At 42.9% G+C, this 25,662-nt stretch overlaps 1 protein-coding gene across 2 annotated transcripts in view; it reads left to right on the plus strand.

The window, feature by feature from the left end:
* Rin2 (Ras and Rab interactor 2) overlaps positions 1-25,662 on the plus strand; it is a 193,014-nt gene that overhangs the window by 75,754 nt on the left and 91,598 nt on the right. The window contains exons 1-2 of one of the 2 annotated variants that reach the window (XM_042666468.1): positions 8,498-8,516; positions 8,659-8,754. In XM_042666468.1, the coding sequence (XP_042522402.1) occupies positions 8,698-8,754 (57 nt within the window). In that variant the 5' untranslated portion in view covers positions 8,498-8,516; positions 8,659-8,697. Of the gene's footprint in view, positions 1-8,497; positions 8,517-8,658; positions 8,755-25,662 lie in introns of those variants that run through there. The other variant, XM_042666467.1, reaches the window with a different exon arrangement.

A 25,662-nucleotide genomic window follows, 5' to 3' on the forward strand; every position in this document is an offset into this window, starting at 1 on the left:
TGGTGATTTGAAACCAGCAGGAAAATCTATGAGATTGCAATTAACCAACAAAAAGCCAGACTTGGAGCTGTGATTCAAGTAGCAGAGCACCAGCCATGAGCAAGCAAGCATGCTTAGGAAGCAAGGACTTAGTTCAAACTTCAGTAGAGGCAATAAAACAGAAAAAAAGAAGAGGAAAATTCTTTACAAGACCCAACTGTTTTCCACCTCATTTCTTAGAGCAAGGATGGGAAATTTAAGTCTTTCCTTCCCCTAATGCAGTGATTTAACCACATGCAGAAACACAGGGGAAGTCAGTTTGTTCTCTCTGGGATTCTGCATTTGTTTTTGGTGGACTTTTGCGTTGTCATCTTCAATAATGGGGTCATGACTGCCACTCACCTGGAGGTCGCACTGGCATTCTGTTTTATGGGGGAAAAATGCAGGAGCTAAGAAAGGGGCTTGGTTAGGTTCTTGTGAAGACAGAGTGGGTCTGCATGTTACAGAGGGGGCAGAGGCCTCTTCCAGCTCACAGATTCTATGGAAAGTCCAGCCACAGAGCATGTGGACACTGTTCACTATATGTCTTTTCCAGCCTGGCATGGCAGGGCATGCCTGTAATCTCAGCTTCTTTGAGCTCCTGTCTCAAAGAAGGGAAGATAAACAAAAAAAGTGTCTTTTTTCCTGACTTTTTTTTTTCTAGCAGGTTATAAAGTCAACAGTATGGTACTATAGGTTGTTGGCCTTTTAGCTTACCTTTTCATTCTTCTTTAAATTTAATTTAATTGTCAAGGTGATGTATAGAGGAGTACCTTTTCATTCTTGAAGCCATGATTTTTCCTGTCATCTCATGCTCAGGGCCTACGTGCTATTCCTGAGCTTTTATGCTCAAGGCTAGTACTCTATCACACTGAGCCACAGCTCCACTTCTGGCTTTTTTGGTGTTTAATTAGAGATAAAACTCTCCTGGACTTTCCTTCCTAGGCTGGCTTTGAACCATGATCCTTGGATCTTAGCCCTTGAGTAGCTAGAATTAAGGGAAGAACCACTCATACCCAGCTGACAGTGCTATCCTTTAAAAACTCTTTGCAGCCAGGGTTACTTGTGAGTAAAATCTCAATATGCTTGTAGTTTCAGTCCATGACTCATTGGTTCCATTGTTTTTAGGTCTATAGTAAGGCAGAAGAAGTATTTTCCATAAATTTAAAATTAAATGGCTATCTAAATGGAAAAGTACTAACTCTCTTCTCTCACATCATACAGAAAATCAACTTGGCATGGATCATAAATCTATTCATATAAGCTAACACTATGAAGAATGATAAAAACAATCAAATGGAACTGAAAAAAAGTTTAAATCAGTTTAACTGTACTTTATAAGAAAATTGGCCAAGGATGTAAGATAACTTCATGGGATTTGTTCCAGAAAATATTTTCTCCATGAAAAGTATTGATATTGGTACCACTCCAATTGAAATATTTGTGTTTATTAAACAACATGGAATTTAAAGTTCCTTGAAGTCACCAAGATCAGATTGAAATAACAAGGTAGAAAGATCTTCCAACTGTCATCCCCAGCTGTTCTAAGATCAGAAAAACTAAATCAATGGCATTTTATTCAGGTCAGATAAAAGGAGGAGGGAGAGACTGGGGAGGAAAGGAGAGAGAGAGAGGTTGAGAGAGAACCTAAAGTCCATTTGCCTTTGCAAGGGGGCCCAAAGAGGTAGAAACATGGCTTGTGTTTGTTCAACTCATCCCTGAATTGATGCATCTTTGCGCAGATGATCCCAAACTCTCCCTCAGCTAAGAAATCCTCATCAAAGTTGACACCTAGAATAGCAAATGCTGTTCTACTTTGAGCAGCCGCTTCATCAAAGTAGTGCCTGCCTTAGTTTTCTCCAAGATCTTTGAATTAAACATCTTACTAGGTGATTCTAAGATCTTAAAGTTCTCCCTGAGTCTGAGAATTCCAGGCTCCTTTGCTCTTCTGAAGCTATGAAGCAAGCTACTATGGTCAAGGTGTAATGATGAACAGAAACCTTCCTTAAACCCACACCTGCCCAAGACTGTCAAGTGTATATCTTCTCTCCATTCCCTCCTGTGGTCCACCAGCCCCGAGTCTAAGCCACAGGCTTCGGAACAGCTTGTCCCTCAAGGGACAAAATAAATATTGCCAACATGGGTGAGGAAGAGAGGTGATATGGTTTCTCCCCTCCAAAACTCATGTTCAGAGACTAGTAGCAGAGCCCCGAGTATTTGCCTAGCATGCACAAGTCCCTGGGTTCCAGTCCTAATACCACCAAAAAAAAAATAATAATAAATTCAAGCCTCATGTTGGGGTTTAATCAAGGTATTCAGAAGGAAGAAAGTGAATCCAACTACCATTCTTTGAGAGGTGATTAGGAATAGATGGGTGCATTAGGGTGGAGCCCCAGGGGTGAATTCCAATGGCTTTACAAGAGAGGAAAGGACATGCCTGTGTAGGCTCCTGTCGTTCACCTTTTGATGCGGTGCACCATCATGAGACTGGGCCAGGACCAAGGCCATCACCAGATGTGGCCCTCAGATAAAAGCTAAATGATAAACCTCTTTGTCGTGTCATCCAGCCTCTAGTACTGCCTTACAATTGGGTAAAATGGCCCAATCCAAGGGATTTGCTGGAATCTAATTCTTGAATGGCCCCAAGGGGAAAAGTGAGCGTGAGAGACGAGGAAGGTAGTCTCCTAGACAAAAAAATGGACTTTCTAGTAGCAGAAGTTGTGAGTGCCTACCCACCCACTGTCTACAGAGGCATGGGCGGAGCTCTTGTGGTATGGATGAAGCTAGAGCTTCTAGGAGTCTGTGAACTACAAGGGACAAAAGGAATGGCTCCTCGTTGGAGTTAGCCCCATTTATAAGCTGACCCCCAACATCTTGCTTTGAAAAAAAATGAGTAAGAGTCACGAACACTGTTAGTGGTTATTGTAATTATATACGGTAGCACAAGACTGTAATCTTGGCTACTTTGGAGGTGGCTTAGTTTGGATCATAGTCTGAGGTAAGCCTGGGGGAAAAGCGCAAGACCCTCTCTGAAAGATACATTAAAAGCAGGGGTGGAGGCATGTCTCAACTTACTTGATTAGCAAGAGCAAGGCCCTGAGTTCAAACTTTAGTACCAGGAAAAAAAAATCACCATCATCATTTTATTTCCTCAGTTACTCAAGAAAATTGAGGTAGTGGACAGTGTTCCTAATTCTATTTAAAAACGTATTCCCTTAAGTTGGGCACCAGTAGCTCACACCTGTAATCCTAGCTCCTCTAGAGGCTGAGATCTGAGGATCGAGATTTGAACCCAGTCCAGGCAAAGAAATCTGTGAGACTATTATCTTCAATGACCAAAAAGCTTAGAAGTGGAGCTGTGGTCCAAGTGGGCACTAACTTTGAGCAGAAAAGGGACAGATTGAACCCAGGAACCTGAGTTTAAGTCCCAGGCCTGGCACAAAAAAGTCACAATAAGGAGGATAAGAATAGTTTATTGCTTCAAATTTCTGATATTTCCCATGAATTAGTTTCTTCCTCCCCGCACCTGTGTGCCTGTGTGCCCATGTGCCCGTGTGCCTCTCTCTGTGTGTGTGTGTGTGTGTGTGAGAAAGAGAGAGAGAGAGAGAGAGACAGACAGACAGACAGACAGACAGACAGACAGACAGACAGACAGACAGAATTTCCTGCTTGGGCTGATTTGAAACTACAATCCTCAGACCTCAGCCTTCTGAGTAGCTAGAATTAAGGTGTGAACCACTAAGCTCCAGGCTAGTCGCATTTGAATGAAAAGTTTTCATGATTTCAAAACTGTTAAAAATAGCTTGACACTTGAGCAAGGAAAATCATGTTGGACAGACAGAGATACAAGACACTTTCGTGTATATATTAATCAAGCCAGAGCCTAACTTGTAAAATCCATGACAATAATTTTAGAAATATGCAGATACCTTTCCTAGATCCAGGCACAGTGTGGCCCAAGAATGTTCTACCTAAGGGACAAAAAGCAATGAAAAGAAAAGTTGGCCCTGTGGGAATTGTTTAGGGAACCTAGCAAAAGGGTAAAGCATGCTTATCAGATCTGGACTTTTCCCATGGCTCCTGGGCATGGTTCATTTTCTCCAATTGCTGTCAATTTGGCTGTAAAATAATTATAATAATGAGATCTTGTTTACTAAGATTGAAGTCCATTTAACCATTAGGAAAAAAAAAAACTAAGAGTAATGATTAGAATTTTTTTTCTTCTTTCCTGTTTTGACCCAATCTCTCCTTTGCATTAGCAAAATGTCTTTTAATCAGACTTCTTAGCGGTGGGTTTAATATAGGTGCACCTGCTGTTCTTTTGTGGATTTATACTTATGACCTAAAGCAAATAAAATAGGAAAGGAGGAAGATTCAGGTGATGTTGGCCAAAGGATACAGAATTTCATTTAGAAACAAAATCCATTATATAACACGGAGACCATAGTTACTAATAATGTATATCTGAAAATTGCTGATCAGTATATGAGGTGAAGGGCAGGTCAGTTCTCTTGATTTATCAATACCACACTATATACATTATTGTGTATACCATGAATATAATTTTTACTACTTGTCTATTATTAAAATACTGCCAAATAGTCCCCCACCCCCAAATAGGAAAGGTACAATTTGACTGCAAAAATCAAGAGGAAGGGAAAGGAGAGAGAGAGGGGGTAGAATGGGGGAAGATCCACGTCTCAGTGTAGTCATATGCCTGTACCAACATTTCTGTCAGCCACAGACCGCATAGAGAAAGCACCGTGGTCGCCTAGGACTATAGCACCTGTGGACAGAGACATGGGAGCCATCTTTGTTTAAGGACAGTCTGTGATACTCACCCAGAATGGATCCCTGATACATTGTATATCATCAGTCTTGCCCAGATCTGGTCAGGTAGCCTGAAAGCTACAAGAGACTGTACTCAGCCCAGGTCTATCAATCAGCAAACTAAAATGGGAAACTCTACGTTTAACCACATTCCCCCCCCCCCCCCCCAAAGACCCACCTGCCTTTATGCCAGCAGGGCTGGCCTCAGCACCTGAGCCTGGGGCACTCCATGTAGAATGAGTCCGGCAACCAGCCTTGAGCTGTCTTGCTGCCAGCCCACGTGGAGCCCAGCCCAAGACAACTCATCTTCACTTTTAAGGGCAGTCAGTCTCAGAGCCACCTGGAAAGCCACAGCTAGGCTGACCTTAAAGGGACAGAGCCTGGCATTTCTAGCAGAGTGAGGGGTTATTCACTTCCTGCCTTTGTCCTTCGGTCCCTGCTCTAGCTCCATTTTACAGTCTTTCTTTTATGGAAAGAGTTGGCAATTCCCAACTGCATGCCATGTCCTTAGTCCCATGGGAGCTGATGGGTCTTTCTTCTTTGCTGCTTTTAGCTAGCACCTGGAAAAGTCACTGGGCACTTGACTCATTTACTAGCCTTTGGGGAAAACAGGAAATGTTTTCTTCAGAGGAAATTTATGGCCTCTCAAACGATGGTACATTTGGGGTTTTTAGTCCATCTATTAAGTGGATAGTTTTAGGATATAATTGCCCGGTGATATCTGGGGGGAAAAGAGGGAGATCCCCAACTCCAAGGTAGAAGTGATCATATTAGATTATGTTGCTGCCAGAATTGTGCCAAGAATGTTAAAAGGTTATGGTTTGGAAAGGAAATTATTGCAACTACAGGAAAGACTGTGTGTGTGTGTGTGTGTGTGTGTGTGTGTGTGTGTGTGTGTGTGTGTGTGTGTGTGTGTGTGTGTGTGTGTGTTGTGCTAGGGCTTACATTTATAAGGCCTTAGATTCTTAGGTTTTTTTTTTTTCCTTTCAAGACTGGTCCTCTACCACTTCAGCCACACCTTCACTTCTGGCTTTTGCTGGTTAATTGGAGTTAAGAGTCCAGGGGATTTATCTGCCTAGGCTGTCCTTAAACCTTCATCATATCACAGCCTCCTGAGCAGCTAGGATTACAGGTGTGAGCCACCAGCGCCCAAACAGGAAAGATTTTAAACCAAACCTCTCCTAGTCTTTTAAGACCTTTAGTTTTAAAATAATAATAATAATAATAGTGTTGAAGAACATACCTTCTGCTCCAACTGTGGGAGGATCTTCAGGGTGCCCGTGGTACCCCCATCAATGTGTTCCTGTCACCTCTTCTCATCTGTGTCTTAGGACTATCATTTTAAATAAAGAAACCACTACCTAAATCTTTTGAAGAAATATGATGAATCTGGGGCAGAATTCAAGCTGGATGTTGCACTGAGGACTGCTTGATATTAAAGTATGTGTGAGTGTGGTTAGCAGTAGCTAATTAAACTAGCAAACGTCAGGTCTCTAAATGGCTCCTTTGCTTAGCCAACAGTCCCTGCCTGTCATGTCTCATCAGCAAGGGTTTGGGTATGGAAAACGTCAAAGCAGAACAAAGAAGCTTGGACCTGGATGAGGAATGAAGTCTTGGCTCCAGCTTAGCAATTCCTGAACTGTCAGGCTACTTTGAATCCCCTGCTGGGAAAACGTCTGGAATTCAAAGGAAGACAGGCGTTAGGCTTGCTTTAAAGCAGTTTTACTTGAAAGCCTTTTGAAATGTCTATGCTTCTAGGTCTAAACAGTTTGTGCCCCAAGGTTCCCATCCTGCTCTTGGTTCTGAACATAGAACTGTGTTTTCTTCCTGGAGTGGCTCCAGCCTGCCCACTTTAACTAATAAGGGATTGAACTTCAAAGGCCTCGGAGCTTGGGCTCCACTCAGATGCTGAGCCTGAAAACCTGAACTTCTGGTGTCAGCATCACCACAGGAAGCTTGCTGCATTCCTGGGATCCTTTTGCAACATTGATCTTCATCTTAGTGGGATCTCCATTGGAAAGAAATGCAGGGAAGATACTGCTGAGCCTTTAAAGTGACAGTGCCTTCAATGAGGTGAAGGATTTGTAAGGAAGGTGGATGTGCACTGGGTTGTTTGTTTTCTTAAGTGACATTCCACGTGCAGATGTCTCCACCCACTATGGATTTGAGCTGAGAGACAACTTAGAAGACCCAATGAGAGTCTCTACCTAGTCCTTGCTCATGGTGTGCATTTACTTCTCTGTGGTAGACTCTGCTTCTTACAAATATTTGTTGACAAGTAGTTGGGGTGTGTGTGTGTGTGTGTGTGTGTGTGTGTGTGTGTGTGTGTGTGTGTGTGTGTGTGTGTGTGTGTGTGTGTGTGTGTGTGTTCTTGTGCTGATACTGGAGCTTTAACTCAGGGCCTCCAGCTCTCCTTAGCTCTTTTTCTTAAGGCTGGAACTCTCCCACCTGAACCGCAGCTCCACTTCCAGGTTTCTTTTTTTGTTTTGTTTTGTTTTTACTGGTTAATTGAAGATAAGAGCCTCAGGGATTTGTCTGCTCAGGCTGCTTGGAACCAGGATCCTCTGATCTCAGCCTCCTAACTAGACTAGCTAAGATGACTAGCATCAGCCACCAGGGCCTGACAATCAGCTTTTCCACTTGTGGAAGCATCTCTGCCACCTCCCCCCCCCCCACACACACACCTTACCCCCACCCCAGTTTAAAAGGAAACAGCCTCTATGGATTTGCAAGAGACTGCCTTGGCTTTGGTACCTCCCTCCTGGTGCCTGTTAGGGAACTGCTTTTAATTATCCTTAATAGTGCCAGAGGCATTTTAACTTCCTACTTCTTCTATTGTTACTCTCCCACACTAGTGGCATTGGGATGAGCTATGTTCTATGTATGTTATCCCAAGGAACGTGGGAAAGGGGTTCTTTCCGATCCTGGGATGGTTTCAGTGGGTAAAGAAGGATTGGGACTCACTTAACTATATCCATGCATACCAGTCTGGGTTAGGTGTATGTATGCATCTAACTACCACTCTGGATGGAGGCTTTGGGGCCCAGAGGGGAGGATGATTCGTCTCTATTCCCCATGTCTAGAAGGGGGAAATCCAAACTTCAATAACCATGCTGATGATTCAGGACTGTGTTGTTCAGTTTTCCTCTACATTCCAGCATGAACCCCCATGGCCACCCTCCCCGCTCCTCTTGGGTGATCATGGATCTGTTTCCAAGCTGTCCCCTTACACAGATCACCTCACTATACACCATGGCCCAGGACTGTGTTCTAATCTTGCTGAGTTCTAAGGAGAAAACAGAAGGATTTCTTCCCCAGTGCCCTTGGGCTGACCCTGCCTGGGGAGAGGGTTAGCTGAGCTCAGGACGACCTCTCCTCCTTCCAGGAGGATTTCCTGGCACACAACACAGAACCCCTTTCTTCCACTCTCCCCTCCTTGATCAGCCACATTAAATCTATAAGCTTACGGAGTAGATTACGGAGACATGTAATATTGGTCCCTTTTGGACTCAGGCTTGAGGTCAAGCAAACACACAAAGCCATCATTATACTCTCCACAATCCTGAGGACCTTCTGCGTCAGATGCTGGAGCTGGGGGTGGGGCGGCGAGGTGGGGCATGGTCTAGGAACACTGTTGGCTGCCACAGGAAATCAGGCTGAAAGGAGATGTAAGGGCTTTGGTGGGAAATAAATGGCACTGTGTTGTTGACGGAAAAAGATCTTGGCAGGACTGTTGTTGTGAGTGTTCTGTGGCTTAGAAAGGAATTTCCTACAGGCTGGACTAACCATTAAAAATGTCTCTACCTTCAGGAGTCCCCGGCATGCAGTAAAGCCTCAGTGGGGGAAGAAATGTCAGCTCAGACCATGGGCGCCCGAGGTCTGGACAAGCGAGGAAGTTTCTTTAAGGTAAAAGAAAACTCCAGTTGGGAGCTGCGTTCTCATCTCTGCCTCTGCCTCTGCCTGGCTGCCCTGCGGAGCTGCAGCTCTAGCAGCTGCAGAGGGAAGCCTGCTGTCTGAGCCAGCCTGGCCAAGGGAGCTTGCTTGAGCCCAGAGTAGCGGTTACCACATTTTACAGTGGACTGGGGGGCTGTGATTTACTGCTTCCATACAGGCTCAGGACTTGGGCTCAGAGCAATGCCACACTGGGCAAGAAGTGGAGGGCTCTTTGTTTAGGAACTGCTCAGTCTTCCTTTTCCACTTGGGTGATAGGCTGAGGAAGGTTAGACTTGCAGGGAATGGGTGCTGTAGACCTGTGTGAGTTACCCATGGTGTGGTGGTATGAAGAGCTTACGTGTTCACAAAGAAAAGTGCCAACCAGTTTCTGGGTCTCATCTTAAGAATGAAGAAGTGTTATTTACTGGTGTCTTTTATTAAACATTCCAAAGACTGTTTACATGAGAAGACAAGAGAAAAACAATGATAGTCAGGAGACTACATTACCTTTTTGCTTAAAGATTTTAAATCGGATATATATCTTTTAATATATATGAATATATATTTATATATGGATATATAGGAATATAGATCAATATATGTGTATCCTATATATAGAAAGAAGTTTAAGGCTTGGCAATCATTTCTAACTTACACGTGGGTATTGGTTCCCTTGTAGAGGATTTTTGTGACTTGTTTCCTTTCGTTTACCCCATGATTGATGTATATCTATCATAGAAAATGCAAAATCATACTCAAAATAATGTATAAACTGGAAGTAAAATGTAAAGATAAAATCTCTTGTAGGTAGGTGTGTCTCCTCAGACGAGGAACATTGAGGAACCTTAGTACTGAGAAGTTATTATGTTTAATAATTACTCTCGTCATTACAGGTGGAAAGGATGTATTGGCTCTTATTTATAGAGTCTCTGTTTTTGAAAGATAACAACAGATACTGTATCAATGGTTGATTGTATGAAGTCTATTAAAAGGAACTGTTAATGAAGCCAAGTTTATTACTGAAACAGGGCAGGTCACCAGGAAGACCGCTCTTATCATTACCTAAGCAAGGCACAGTTGGCAGGCGTATTTATAGCATTTGCAGGTCTGGACCTAAGTTCTTTAAGCAGCATTTTGGAAGTTTGTAATATAATAGCTCAGGATGGGTGGACACAGTAAGACAGATTCTTGAAGTGAATCTTGGCTAGTAAATAATTGATAAGTGAGCTGCTTCCCCAGGTGAGCAGTCTGTTCGCTAGCACAAACAGTTTTGCAGGAATTTCCTGCAGCAAACAGTGAAGTTACTTATGAGTTTTATAGCTTTAACTTTCTGCCTCACAGATCCTAGAAGAGAGTTATATTATATCTACACAAATGCACCCAATTCTCCTAATAGGCAAAACTACATCAACATAAGAGGTGTAAATTCTCATTGATTTACTCAGTCTTTTTTTTTTTTGTCATTGGTCATGAGGCTTGAACTCTGGGCCTGGGCACTGTCCCTGAACTCTTCAGCTCAGGTGAGCACTCTACCACTTGAGCCACAGTACCACTTCCGGTTTTCTGGTGATTAATTAGAGATAGAGTCTCATGGACGTTCCTGCCCGGGCTGGCTTTGAACTGTGATCCTCAGATTTCAGCCTCTTGAGTAGCTAGGATCACAAGCGTGAGCCACCAGTGCCCAGTTGGTTCACTCAGTCTTTATCAAACCTGTATGGCTTCCATACATTTGAGGCAGATGGGAGGATGGGAATCCTCAGGTCTCCTGTAGACCAGAGCTAGAACTTCTAGGTTGCAGTTTTTGCCAAGATATTCAAGCATAAGGGCTGATCCCAAATCCTGCCTTAACCTAAAGCGTTACCTAAATTGGCCTAAATGTTGGTTTGTCTAAAATTACCACCTTGTGATCCTCAGGGAGCAGTGTGGAATTGTATCTTGCATAGTGTTTAGATTTTTAAAGGCAAAGCAAAAGAAAAGTATGGAGAAAATTGCCTTTGAAAATTCCTTAGGAAGATGTTGAGTTGGACCCAATAGAATATCATAAAATCCACAATGGCTAGATATTTCTGCAGTCTTGATAAACCATATTTGTCTTTAGTTTTCAAAGGAACAGCAGGTAATGTAATTGACTTGTATTTCTGAGTTATGTGATGTGAAAAATCAACCAAGTAAGAGGTGATATTTCTGAACCCATGGAGAGCCTTCTTTCTTCTTGTTCTTTCCTGCACTAAATCCCCCTGGAGAACATGTTGGCAGAGACATCTAAACTGTTTAACTTACTACCTGTAAGTTTTTGGTAGCACTTCAATGGCTTAAGCTAGATGTTCCAGGTCAATGAAGGAGTTATTTTATGCTTCTTTCTTTCCTCTTCTTTATCAACATTGCTATTCTGTAATCCCTCACCAGTTTTAGGCATGACATTATAAGGATGACGTAAACTTCTGTTTGGACATAAGCTAGAGTTCCATTGCTGAAATGGTTTGTCACTCAGTACATCCTCAGACTCACTGGCACTTCCAGAAACACTTTATGTAGAGTTGCATATTTGTGTTTAGATCAAACTCTGACCTAGGCCAACAGGGGAAAAAAAAACCAGAAGCCATCCTTGATCTCATAACCTTTCAGCTTGTAATAAAGTACAACATCACACCCATCATTCTACATTGCCAAAGAAAACAAAAGAAGTGAATGGAACTCTGAGAACATAGAACCTAACTTCATTTTGGAGAAATCTGTTCTGGAAGTGGAATTGGACTGAGAACTGAGATTAACCCTGTATTGTCTAGGAAGGTGAGGGTGGCGCTGGATTTCTGAGTGACCATCTCAAACTATTGTAATGTCTCTCTCCAGAGACATCTGGAGGGCCCTATAACTGATAATTTCATGAAGGGTGAGGATTTGGGGTTGCATGCTTGGATCACAGCTGAATTCCATTTGTTTATTACCCTTTCTTGGCTATTACTGCTCATGTGATTTTGTACAAATCATTGGACCTCCTTTTCATCCTTATCCTCCCTCTCCAGTTTGTGTTTCTAAGCCAGAGTTGCTAACCAACAGCAGCAAGCTTTGATTTGTGGTTTCCCATCTGTCCTGGCTCAGGAAAATAACTCAGGTTAGGGGACAGGAGGTACGTGGAGAAGGCACAGATGGGCTGGACATTGAAGGTTCATTGCAAATGCCATGTGTCTATTGTTCCTGTGCAATTACATCTTGGAAGCTTTGGCCACATAAATCCCATGATGGGCAAACACATTTCCCACAGTCTTTTGCAGCCCCATGTTCATTTTCCTCAACCACCTGTGAAAAATAATGCCTTCCTGTTCTACAAGGTCATCATGAAAACTTATGGGAGGGTAGTGTAGGCCAAGGTTATCTACAACAAAGTGTGTATATACGTATATGTGTGTGTGTATGTGAATGTATGTATATGTGTGTGTATATATTACAAAGAGTTTGTGTTATCTGATCTAAAGCCCTTCCATGTGTGTGTGTGTGTGTGTGTGTGTGTGTGTGTGTGTGTGTGTGTGTGTCCTGGGACTTGAATCCAGAGCCTGAGTGCTGTCTCTGAGCTTTTTTGCTTACTTTATCATTGAGCCACAACTCCACTTCTAGCTTTTTGGTGATTAATTTGAGATCATCATCTCAAAGACTTTCCTGCCTGGTCTAGCTTTGAAACATCCTCCTCCTGAGTAGCTAGTATTATAGGCGTGAGCCACCAGTACCCAGAGTAAACCCCCCTCCTTTTATAAATGAGGACTAGCTAGCTCACACACACAGGAGCCAGACCTGGCTCACACTGACTGCCTAGCCCTCTCTCCAGATAGCTCTCCCAGGAAGCTCCATCTGGAGAGGTTGCTGAAACATGGCTGCCTTCTCTCTGGAGAAGCTGCTGGCTTTTACTGGCTGTACATGCATGCCTGTCCCAGCTGTTCCCTGCCCTTAGGTCCCAGGTCAGCCCTCCAGATATGACTTTCCAGGAATGCCCTGAGTTTACAGGCTAGCAATTACTGTTAGTGTTTACAAATTGACAATTGCATGGTTCTGTGGAATAGTGTTTCCAGCTCATTGTGGCCAACAATTTCTGATACTGTTGCCTACAGGTCTCAACTTGTACTCATTTGCTCATGTGGTCTGGGGGATTTTGACTTTCTTAAATCAAAAGTGAAATAGATTTCTACAAGTATTTCAACCACATATTTTTCCAGTTGTGTTCATAATTTAAAAGATGCCATGAAGGAAGATGTACTTTTGAAAGACAGTTAATGCATCATTTTCAAACATGACATTAGTCTTGTAGGATATAAACAGCCACCAAAGCTTTATTAACACTCAGGCTGGTGTGATGGTACATGCCTGTAATCCTAACTTAGTCAGGCTCAGAGTTTATGGTTCAAGACTAGCCCAAAGTTTTTGAGAATCTATGACAAAACCAAACTGGATGTTGTATGATACATGTCTGTAACCCTAAATACTTGGGAAGTAGAGGTAGGAGAATTACGAATCTGAAGCAGAAGCATGATACTTTATCTGAAAATAAAGTAAAAGTAAGAAGACTTGGAGCTTAAATCAAGAGGAAGAGCACTTGAGACTCTGAATTCAATCCCCAGTATCATACAAAAGGAAAAAAAAAAGCTTTAGTCATATTTGGGAGGCTGAGGCAGGCAAATTGCAAGTTCAAACCCAGCCTGGGCTACATACTCCTCTCACACAAAAGGACACCAATAAGTAGATAGAGCTAGTTCAAAGAAAGCTTTCATAATTAGCATATTTTCACCCAATTTAGAAAGGTACTATGCCATAGGTGCTGTATAGGTTTGCTGAGTTTAAAAAAAATCAATGTCCTAAAAAAAACCAATAAAATCATAATCTTCAGGTTTATCTGTTTTTCTGAACAGAAATCTTTAGGATGGCAGTGTGTCTTGCAGTGTGTGAGCCCTTAAGGTCACATAACAAAGTCACACATAGCTGTATTTCCCTAGGGGGGGGGGGAAAACAGTAACTAGTGGAAAATTTATAGCACTACATACTTTTACCAGATAAATCATGCCCTACTTTTATTTTTTTCCCTGATTTCTAATTCTTTTTCCTTTCTTTCTTTCTTTTTCTTTTCTTTTCTTTTTTTTTTTTTTTTTTTTTGTCGGTCATGGGGCTTAACTCTGGTCCTGAGCCCTGTCCCTCAGCTGGTCAACTCAAGGCAAGCACTTCTGGTTTTCTGGTGGTTAATTGGAGATAAGAGTCTCAGGGGCTTTCCTGCCTGGGCTGGTTTTGAACTTCGATCCTCAGATCTCAGCCTCTTGATTAGCTAGGATTACAGGTGTGAGCCACTGGCACCTGGCTCTGACTTCTAATTCTTAAATAATGTTTACTAATAATCAACACTAAAATCATTTATCTCTCATTACTTGTACAATACCTCCCCTACCCTTGTCTTCAAATTTATATAACCAAGGCCTTTGCCTTGATACAGCAGATGTCTTTGGTGAAATTTTAGAGCCACAGAAACTTAAGTTGATTGGTTTATGTACCAATCAACGTATAAACACTCAACTTACTAACACAAGTTGATTGGTTATGTGCTGGAGGATTTCTGTGCTCTCTTTAAATACTGTAAAATCTTCACAATGGTGTTCTGGTTGCTCAGAGTCCATAAACTCAGGAAAGGACAGGAGAAACAGAAGCTTCTTAATACGCTAATGTTGAAGGGAAACCACAAAACTTCTGCTATGTTCTATTCTTTAGTAGTCAGCCTGAGCCAGCATTCTCTCACATGTTCTCTCTTTCTGAAAAATTACTCAAGTGTGTGGCTTGGTGAATGGGGTACCATTTTTGAGACCAAACATTTAATCACAAAGCCAAAACACACAGGACTAGATGGGGTGATGTGGTAAAATGAGTGAGTAGGGCTGGTATTGGACAGATGGGAGACAGAACAGCTGGAGCAGTCAGCCCTTTCTAGGAGGGGAAGCTAACTCTGTTCCAACCAAGTGCTGCCATAGAATGATGCATGTAGGCTTTACATCTTTTCAAGGGGGGCCAGAAATCCAGACTTTTATGTGCAATAATCCCAACTTTAAAAGCTAAGTACCAAAGAAAATGCTTGTGAAGGCCAGCTCTGGTCTGTGATATTCAGTCTAAACTCCTGGTTAGTTCATGTCGCAGAGGAAGGGAGCCCAGTGTGGATAGCTTATGTGTTAGCTTTCTACTACTATAGCAAACACTGGAGACAATCAACTTTCAAACAGCAAAGGTTTCTTTTGAACATCATCAGGTTTCAGTCCACAATTGGTAGCCCCAGGACAGTAAGTATGTGGTGAGGCAGCAGGTCTTTGTTGGAACATGTTTTCTTCATGGCCAGGAAGTGAAAGAGAGGAAAAAGAAGGATCTAGGGACTCATGAACCCTTCAAGTCCACACCCCTGGATACTGAAAGACCTCCCACCAGGCCTCACCTTTTTTTGTTTTCCCCCAGTAGTGGGTCTTGAACTCTGGATCTTGGTGCTGTCCCTTTTGCTCAAGGCTAATACTCTATCATTTGAGCCACAGCTCCACTTCCAGCTGTTTTTGGTACTTAATTGGAGATAAGAGTCTCATAGACTTTACTACCCAGGCTGGCTTTGAACCACCATCCTCAGGTCTCTGCCTCCTGAGTAGCTAGGATTGCAAACATGAGCCAATAGCACCCAGTAGGCCCCACCTCTTAAAGATTCTACCACCTCCCAATAACACCTTCTGTGGATGCAGCCTTTAGCACATGGGCCTTTGATGTATATTTAATATCCAAACTATAGCAATCCACTTCTTAAGGCTACTACCTCCCAGGAGATTCTGTGTAGACTTGTAGGCAAGAAGCCAAAGACTAGCCCCTGTTTCTTCTCCAGGCTTCATGTTTAGCATTAACAGGGCGGGAGATTCAAAGTTAGGAGTTCCACCCAAACCTGGAAGACAAGGTATCATCCAAGAATAGATTGAGGGAAAGATAGGAGAGAGGGAAACATGTTTCTCTGGGTCTTGAGAGCTTATTTAGAGGGGAGCGCAGCTACTTATATTCCTTTGAGCAAACAACAGTCCTCCTCTATCAGAGATGGTGGTCCTAGTCACCTCAGCTCCAAACTTCAGAAGGAACGGATAGGGAGTTGAGAGAGGGAGGGGATACCAGTGTAACCAGCCAGATCAACCAAATCAACCCTGACAATGAGTAGGTGACAATGTCACATCCTCTCTGGGTCTTGAGAAATTGAATTGACTTGAGCCAGCCCAGCATCAACAGCATGAGGAGAGCACATAGCTGACCTTAAGTTTCAGAGGCTGTTTCTCTCCTGGGTTTAGCAATAGGTCTCACTTTGGCTGATGGAGTACCTGGAACCTTCTGTCCCACATGAAAAGATGTCAAGGAAATAATTTGGACGGAATATAGTCTTCTTTCACCTCCCTCTGACCTTCCTAAATCGTACCACATGATGCAATGAGATCACGTGATAATCTATCTCCATGTGTCAGGCTTTACTTAAACAGAATATCCTACAGGTTTTTCCAGGTTCTTATGATGACAGGTTTCCTTTTGCTTTTACCTTTTTGTTTTAGGTGCTGGTACTGGGCCTTGAACTCAGGACCTGGGTACTGTCATTCAGCCTCTTCACTCAAGGCTGGCACTCTACTACTTGAGCCACAGCTCCACTGGTGATTGATTGGAGATAAGAGTCTTACAAACTTTCCTGCTGGAGTTGGCTTCAAACCATAATTCTCAGATCTCAGCCTCCTGAGTAGCTAGGGTTACAGGCGTGAGCCACCAGTGCCTGGCTAAAGTTTCCTTTTTCTTAGACTGAATAGTCCATTGTGCATATGCATCACACTTTCATTAGATGGTCAACTCTTGATAGATACTTAGATGGAGGCTAATACATCAGCTATCATGAGTGAACTCTAGAGTGCAGATGTCTTTGGCCCTGATTTCACATCCTCTGGAATGTTAATGGAATCGCTGCATCATATGATTGTCTTATTTTTTTTTTTTTTTTTGTCGGTCGTGGGGCTTGAACTCTGGGCCTGGGCTCTGTCCCTCCGCTCTTCAGCTCAAGGCGAGCGCTCTACCACTTGAGCTACAGCGCCACTTCCGGTTTTCTGGTGGTTTATTGGAGATAGGAGTCTCACGGTCTCTCCTGCGCGGGCTGGCTTTGAACCGCGATCCTCAGATCTCAGCCTCCTGAGTAGCTAGGATTACAGGTGTGAGCCACCAGCACCTGGCTGATTGTCTTATTTTTAATTTTAAAAGAACTTCTATTCAGTTTTCACAGTGGTTATCCTAATTTGCATTGTCATGACAATATGCGGTATGATCTTCTCCAGTTCTTGGTTCTCTTTCATCCTTTTGATAAGAGCCACTGGGACAGGTGTGGGGTATAGTTCATATGGCTATCTAACCTAGTAAGTATAGTAGTAGCATTCAATGGTAGTGTGCAATGGTCACTTACAAATTAATATAAGCTAGTGCTTTCAGAATCTTTGTTTGAGATTAGGTTAGAAAAGGAACTTGGGTTTGTGTGTTGAGAGGAAGAAGGTGGGTAAAAGGATAATAGGGCTCAGGGCCTTCCCTGTGGGTGGGCTGGGCAGCATGGGGCACCAGATGCCAGCAGTGGAGTGAGAACAGTCAGGAATGATGTGAGGAAGTAGTGAGTGAAAACCTAGATTAAAAAAAAAAAAATCTCTGGGCTGGGAAGGTGGCTCAGTGGTAGAGCACTTGCCTTGCATGCCTGAGGCCCTGGGTTCGATTCCTCAGCATCACATAAGCAAAAAGAAAAAAACCAGAAGTGGTGCTGTGGCTCAAATGGTAGAGCGCTAGCCTTGAGCTGAAGAGCTGAGGGACAGCACCCAGGCCCAGAGTTCAGGCCCCATGACCGGACCCCCCACCCAAAAAAGAAAAAAAAAATCTTCTGACATTTTCCATAAACCATTGCCCTGAGCTTGGCGGCCGTGTGGCTCCCAGTGAGAGGCCTTCAATTTAGCCTCATCTTTCTTTAGTATACAAGGACAGGCAAGATTATCTTTGGAGTGAGAAAACTTAAATCTTAACCTGATTCCCCTACCTACTTCTCCTATGACTTTGCACATGTTGGTAACTCTTTGGGCCTCAGTTTTCTCATCTGGAGTGAGAGATGGATCAACCTACTTCCTTGTAAGACTGCTGTTAATAAATTTAAAAAAAAATCGGCCAGGCACTGGTGGCTCATGCCTGTAATCCTAACTACTCAGGAAGCTGAGATCTGATGATCGTGGTTCAAAACCAGCTGGGACAGGATAGTTCATGCCATACTTATCTCCAGGCTCAAGTCTTTGAGTGCTACCCTTGAGCCAAAGGAGCTCAGGGACAGCTTCCAGATTGAGTTCAAGCCCCAGGACCCTCACCAAAAACAAGACAAAACAAAACAAAAACCCAAGCAAATCAATATCCCTCTATGCTAGTGCCTGGTACTGGGCAGGGGCTTTGTAAATATTCACTCCTGTTGACCAGCCAATCCCAATTTGACTGAATGCCCTGTATTTTATCTGGTAACTCTGAAAGAGAGTTGAATATCGAATAGAAGCAGGGACAATTTGGTGATTGGGTGGCTTCGTTTTGATCGCAAAAGCAGAGAAACAAAGGGAGCTGGAGATGTGGTTGGTGAAGAAGCAGTTGGCACTCGCTTGTTGTCAGGAGAGGGGGCCATTGGCTCATTTTCGTGGTATGAATAACTTAGGGTCCGTCTTGTTTCAGACTTGTCCCTGGTGACCTTGAATAACTGGCGCATCCTTGTATGTGTTATTTACACCGGGATGTTTCTCACTTGCTCATTCTACTTGCAGATTCTGGGCTTGTTTCAGAGTCTCCACAGTACAGGCCACTTAGGATTTTGTTCTGTCCCAGGACAGCAGCTGGTTCAGGCTTGGCCACTGGGTTTCTGTAAATATTTTTAGTTGCCAGAACTTGAGTGGGGGAGCTACTGGCCTCTAGTGGACAGAGGCTGCAAGTGCTGTCAAACCTCTTCCTTACAATTCAGCCTCAGGCTCCGTGGTCCTAATCTGTGCTATAAATTAGGAGATGATTCTTTCCTGCTGGTTCTCTAGCTAGTTGTGTATCAGCCATGCCAGCAGGGAATATTTAGCACTCATGTCCTGCAATGTCCTCCAGAGCACAGACTGTCTTATTTTGTATCACCTGCACCAAGCTTAGTACTTGATCTGTGATAGTGGGTGTTCAATAAAGATACTGAATGAATGTGTTGGTGGCTCACACCTGTAACCCTAGCTACTCAGGAGGCTGAGATCTGAGGATGGCATTTTGAAGCCAGCCCACGCATACACAAACCTGAGAGACTCTTCAATTAACCACCAACAAAACAAAACAAAAACCCCAGAAGTAGAGCTATGGCTCAAGTGGTAGAATGTCATCCTTGATCAAAAAGGCTAAGGAAGAGCACCAGACAATGAGTTCAAGCTCAAGTATGCATGTACGTGGGCGTGTGTGTGTGTGTGTGTACGCACACACACACACAGCTCAGTATAAGATGGGTGCTGATTGCTCATGCTGGTAATTCTAGCTGCTCAGGAGGATGAGATCTGAAGATCAGGGTTTGAAGCCAGCCTCAGCCTCAGAAGGAAAGTCCATGAGACTCTTATCGTCAATAAACTACCACATTTTTTCAAGGCCAGAAACGGAGCTTTGGCTCAAGTGGTGGAACACTAGCCTTGAGCTAAAAAGCTCAGGGATGGCACCTGTGCCTTGAGTTCAAGCCCCAAAACAGGCACCCATGCATGCGCTGATTCACCTAAATGAACTGAAGAGACACTGTGGCTAGGCACTGAGTGTGAGCTATGGTAGCAGGGCTGTTAGTAGTTGGAGAAAAGTGGAGAGGGAGAAGGGGAAGGCACAGAGATCTCTGAGTGGGTCTTGGGAGGTGACATTTAAGCACTATGTGGGACAGAAAGAGATAAGGTCAAGTGCTTCTAAGCAATGGAGCTGCATGCATGTGCACAGGCCCAGAGCAGAGACTCTGAAAGAGGAACACGGTGGGAGTGTAGAGGAAATCAGGCTGCGGGCTGGCATGAAAGGAAGAGAGAAGTAGGGTGGATCGAGGCTGCTGGCTGGTTGTGGGTTGCGATTCTATTCTTAGTGCATTGGAAAGCATGGAGGCACTGACCGATTACCTTTAGAAAGCACTGTCCTCGTCCATCAACTAAGAAAACTAACATGTACAGAGAAAACAAGTAAGCAGGAAGAAAGGGAGGAAAGGAAGGAGCAAAGGGGCAAACCAGAACTCATGTAAAGTGTATCCCATAACTGGGCCACCAAAAATGCATACTAAAAAGATGACATGTCTTGTTTTGAAGATAACTCAGGGACCATGGCACACGGTAAAGGTAAAGAACAAGTTTGGGTAGGGACAGGACCAGTTGCAAAAAAACCCCCAAACATATAGAGTTATCACCCAGCGTTGTATCCAACACAGGCAGTATTGAATGGTTCTCTGATGTATTTGTTTTAATAATAATAATAATAATAAACCTATTTGTTCCAAAATATATCTTGGAAAAAAGGCAGCCTCTGCAACAAATGGTGGTGTGAAAATGGGATAACTATCTGTGGAAGACTAAAACTGGATGGATTCCTGTCTCTCACCCGGTCCTAAGATCTGTTTAAGATGGCTTGAAAACTGGAAATTTGAAACTACCACAGAAAAATCATAAATATAACACCAGAAGATAAAGGCATAAGCAACAACTTCCCAGAAAGGACTCTAGTAACTCAGCAAATAAGAACAAGTGTTGATAAATTGGATTGCATCAAATTAAAAAGCTTCTTTGACACAGCAAAAGAAATGACTAACAGAATAAAGAGATAGTTTACAGAATGGGAAACATCGCTTCCAACTATCTGATAAGGAATTAAAAACAATGCATAAGTAGTTCAAAATGCTACATTCCTAAAGAACCAACAATTCCATTAATGGCCAAAGGAATTGAACAGACATTTCTCAGATGATGAAACATAATGGTCATAAATAAATGGAGAAACATTCAACATCTATGATTATAAAGAAAATGTAAATAAAAAATGACACTGAGATTCATCTTACCTCAATCAGAATGACTATTATCAAGAACAAACAATGGGAATGTAAATTAGTACAACCACTATGGAAATCAGTAGGAGGTTCTACATAAAAATAAAAATAAAAACTAGCACTACCATATGACCCCATAATACCAATACCACTCTTGGATATATATCTGAAGAATATAAATCAGCAGTATTTACAATCATCAAGCTATGGAATCAGCCTAGCTACCCTCCAGCTGATGAATGGATACAGAAAATGTACATATACACAATGGAGCATTTATTCTGCTATAAGGAAGAATGAAATTACATTATTGGCATGAATGGAACTAGAGATCATCATGTTAAGCAAAATAAGGCAGGTTCAGAAGGATAAAGATTGCATGGTTCCTCTCCTATGCAGAATCTAGACAGAGAATATAACATGAACATGCTGGGGATGAAAGGAGGGGGAAGAAGGAACAGAATGATGGGGGAATAATACCAACATACACTATGGCTATGTATGAAGAAGACATAAATTAACTCTGTCTTTTCAAAACTGCTGACAAATGGGGCCAGAGAGGATACAAGAACAACAGAGAAGGCCCATGTGACCAAGGTACAATATATGTCTGGTGAAATAACATGGTGAAACCCTTTTGTACAATTAATATACACTAATGAAAGTATTGGCTCTAAAAAAAAAAAAAGAGAGGTCAACAACACTATGATAAAGTGTTGAAGAAGAGTAGAAGTCTGGATTTTGATGCCATTTTCCTGATGTGTACATAAAATCTTGTATTTAAGTGTTAACTTCTTCTAACTGCCATAAAGGACAGGACATGTCAGCCTGTGTGAGGCAAGCGTGTCCCAAAAGCCAACAGAGAATGACCTGTGACATGTAACTGCTCTTCCTGGGGAAGGAGGTGAGGGACTGTTTTTAGATAAGGAGGCTGCTGAGCTGTGCTCAGCTGGGCTCTTAGATAGAAGCTTCCGCTCCAAACATCATCCCTAGCTTCCAGACAGGCCTTCCTCTGCACAGAGAGCATCCTTTTACTGTTCTTATTGCCAGCAGGAAGGAAGTGTCTACCCACCAGGAGGATGCGCAGATACAGGAAGGTGAACTCAGAGAGGAAGAGGATGGGGTAGCATTGGAAGAGCCTTGGGGTCTGAGATGAAGCTGGTCAGTCTGACCCGGGGCCAGCCTTAGGGGCACTCCAGGGGTCTGCATAGTTTTAAGTATAATAGAGCCCAACATTAGCGCATCAAAGCTGTGCCTAGCTTACCTCAGAAATACCAATGGATTCATGGTTCTTGCTGTGATTCCTTCACACCATTTCTAGCTGTGTGATGTTGAACAGGCTCTTGGAGCCATGGTTTCCAAATTTGTAGGGTGGGATTAAAAAGGGCCCCTGTCAGCTCGGTGCCAGTGGCTCATGCCTGTAATCCTAGCTACTCAGGAGGCTAAAATCTGAGGATCATGGTTCAAAGCCAGCCCAGGCAGGCTTTGAGTCCGTGAGACTCTTTTTTTTTTTTTTTAATTGTGAAAATACTGTACAGAAGGGTTACAATTACATGAGCGAGATAATGAGTACATTTCTTATCAAGCATTGTAGCCTCTTCCTTTGTTTCCCTTTACCATCCCTTCCCCCCCCCACACCCATTCTTCCTCCCCCCCCCCACCAAAGTTGTAAAGTTCGTTTTCGACATAGCATCTTGTACATCTCATTGTTGCAATGGGTCCACCTGTATCCCTATTTAAACGATTTGTTTTTTCCCTTCCCCTCCACAAATTATACCAACATCAAATACAGTGAAAGCAGGGGTTATACCGTGGGGGAGGGACATACAAAGCAACAAAGAAATAATCTTATAAATGTGTTAGAAACAATCGCATGAAAGAAAAAAAACATTTGAATACATATCTTAGGGTTCATTTCCCTAACATCAACTTATCTGACCTTTTCTGCCTGACTCAGACCATGAGACTCTTATCTCCAGTTAACCAACAGAAACAGGAAATGGTGCTGTGGCTCAAGTGGTAGAGCGCTAGCCTTGAGCTGAAGCGCTGAGGGACAGTGCCCAGACCCAGAGTTCAAGCCCCATGACCAACAAAAAATAAAAAAGGCTCCTGTCCTGTGATGCCAGGAAGTAGCAAAGCTCCAAGTCATGCATATTTGTGTGTGTGTGTGTGTGTGTGTGTAAGCAAGAAAGTGCATGCATATTGATGTCTAACTCACCCTTAGCAACTGCCTCCACTACCCATATGGGCTGATTTTGATCAAGGTTCTTTTCCTTTTTTCCTCGGCCACCAGGTGAAGAAGTTAGGGCTCAGGGAGGATGCAGTCTTGCTCCACGGGTTCCCTAAGAAGTAAGAGACAGAGCAGACTATAAGCTGAGGCTGTCGGGTACCAGAACTCATTTGGCAGCTAAGTTGGCCTGTGCCAGGGCAAATAGCCACTTGGGCGTTGGTCCCCTGGTGCATCAAGCAGGAGCCCTGGGGAAGGGGCTGTGCTGGGTGTGGTTGGGGTGCACTGCACCATGGTATGGCCCCTGCAGGAAGGGGTGTGGTGCCTGGGTCAGCGGGCCACACTTGGGTTTCGATATTGCAGATGGTGAAGGCAAGGAACAGAGCTTACTCAACTTTGCAAAGGAGAGGATTCCCAGCAATAAGAATAAACATATATATGTATTTATACATACGATGTAAGTTTTGGAAATGTTCTGGGAGAAATCAGGAAGGGCTTCCCTAGCAGCCTGTTTTTCACTCCCCTGTGCATCATTTGATGTGATCTGCGTTCCCTAGAAGAAGAGTGGCTTTTTACTGAGAGAATATAAATGTCCAGAAAAGTTGCAAGCAGAGCACAAAGAATTCCTGTGTACTCAATTACCCAGATTCCACATTCACCATGCCTATATTTTGTTCCCTTCGCTTGACGATTCTCTCATTTCATCTTTTCATATAAAGTTATATATGTTCAGTAGCATCGTTTCTGAGCATTTGGGAATATATTGGGGATGTTCTCTATTTTTTACAGGAATGTTTTCTTAATGTAAGCATAGCAAATGATCAGAACCAAGAATGATACATCAGTCCAACACTCTTCTCTAATCCCAACCCCATCTGGAGAGTTTGCTGACTGCCCTGGCCATACCCTTAAACCATTTCTTTCCCCCTCAGGAGGAGAAAGAGAGGATGGAGAGAGGGTGTATATGATTGACATATTTCAGTATACATGTATGAGGATAAAAAACCCATTAAAATGTTTTAATAAAAGGGAATAATAGAAGGGGTGAATGTTTTTAAAGCATATATTGTGAATGTATGCAAATAATACAGTAGAACCCTTTGTGCAATTTATATATGCTAATAAAACAACCCATATGTAGTTCTGTGGTATTGAATGCACTCAGATTGAGTAACCATCCCAACTATCCAGTTCTGAAACCTTTCCTCTTGTAAAACTGAAACTGTACTCATTCAACCATTCCCCACTCCCCACTTCCCCTCCCCTAATTCCCGACAGCCACCATTCTACTTTCTGTTTCTATGAATTGGATAACTCTCGATGCCTTCCTGTAAGTCTATCACATTATCTGTCCTTTTGTGACTGGTGTGTTTCACTTACACAGTGTCTTCATGATCTGCCCGTACGATCACATGTATTAGAATTTTCTTTTCAAGGCTGAATAATATTCCATGATAGGGATATAACACATTGTGTTTATGCATTCAGACTGGCATTGCTTTTAGCTTTAGCTTCAATGAATAATACTGTGGTTTATTACATGGATTGGGTCCTGTTTTTAAGGAATATTATTTAGTCCTCCTGCCTTGAATAAGAATGTTGAAACTTCTCTTCAGGCCCATGTACATGTGTGTTGTGATGGGTCTCTGAGAAAGCTGAACTTGAATCTGAGTCCCTCTTGTGTCCTGTAACTCCCAGTGTTTGCTGGCTAGAACAGGTGAGTGGCTTCAGTAAGAGTCCCATCAATCCAGTGATCAGAAAAGCTGATAATTTGAAGACCCTCCATATCATCTCACATAGGATCTGTACTTATGTACATTTCCATCCACAGCCTTCTTGTCCACACCAGCACTTACTGTTAGTTTTTTTTTAATGGCCTTTCTAATTATGGCAAGGTGATACCAGATCATAGATGGTTATTTTGGGAGTTTGGAGGTACGTGTGTGTGTGTGTGTGTGTGTGTGTGTGTGTGTGTGTATGTATGTGTGCACCCATGCATGCATGCATGTGTGTCTGTACTAGGACTTGAACTCAGAGCCTGGGTAATGTCCCTTAGCTTTTTTGCTCAAGGTTAGCACTCTACTCCTTAAGTTACATCTCCACTTTCGGCATTTTGCTGGTTCATTAGAGATAAGGTTCATGGACTTTCCTGCCAGGCTGGCTTCAAACCTTGATCCTCAAATCTCAGCTTCCTAAGATTATAGACATGAGCCACTGGTCTGATTGTGGTTTAATTTACATTTCCATGACCACTTTCATATACCTGTTCACCATTTTGTTTGTCCTCTTTTGAGAAATGTCTGTTGAGATCCCTGATTTCTTTTCCTTTTTTTTTTTTAAATCAAGATATTTGTTTCCAGGCTATTGAGTTGTTTGAATTCCTTGTTTATTCTGGATATGAATCCCAGATGTAAAGTTTACAGCTATTTTTCTCTTTCATTTCCTTTGCTGTGCAGAAGCTTTTCAGTTTGATGTGATCCCATTGGTCAACTTTTTGCTTTTGTTGCCTGTGCTTTGAGGTTCACTCCTGCTGGGATCCTCTTGGGAGGCTCTATGAGTC

The sequence above is a fragment of the Dipodomys spectabilis genome, unplaced genomic scaffold, assembly GCF_019054845.1.
Source record: "Dipodomys spectabilis isolate Male_0828 unplaced genomic scaffold, ASM1905484v1 ptg000365l, whole genome shotgun sequence".
NCBI lineage: Eukaryota > Metazoa > Chordata > Mammalia > Rodentia > Heteromyidae > Dipodomys > Dipodomys spectabilis.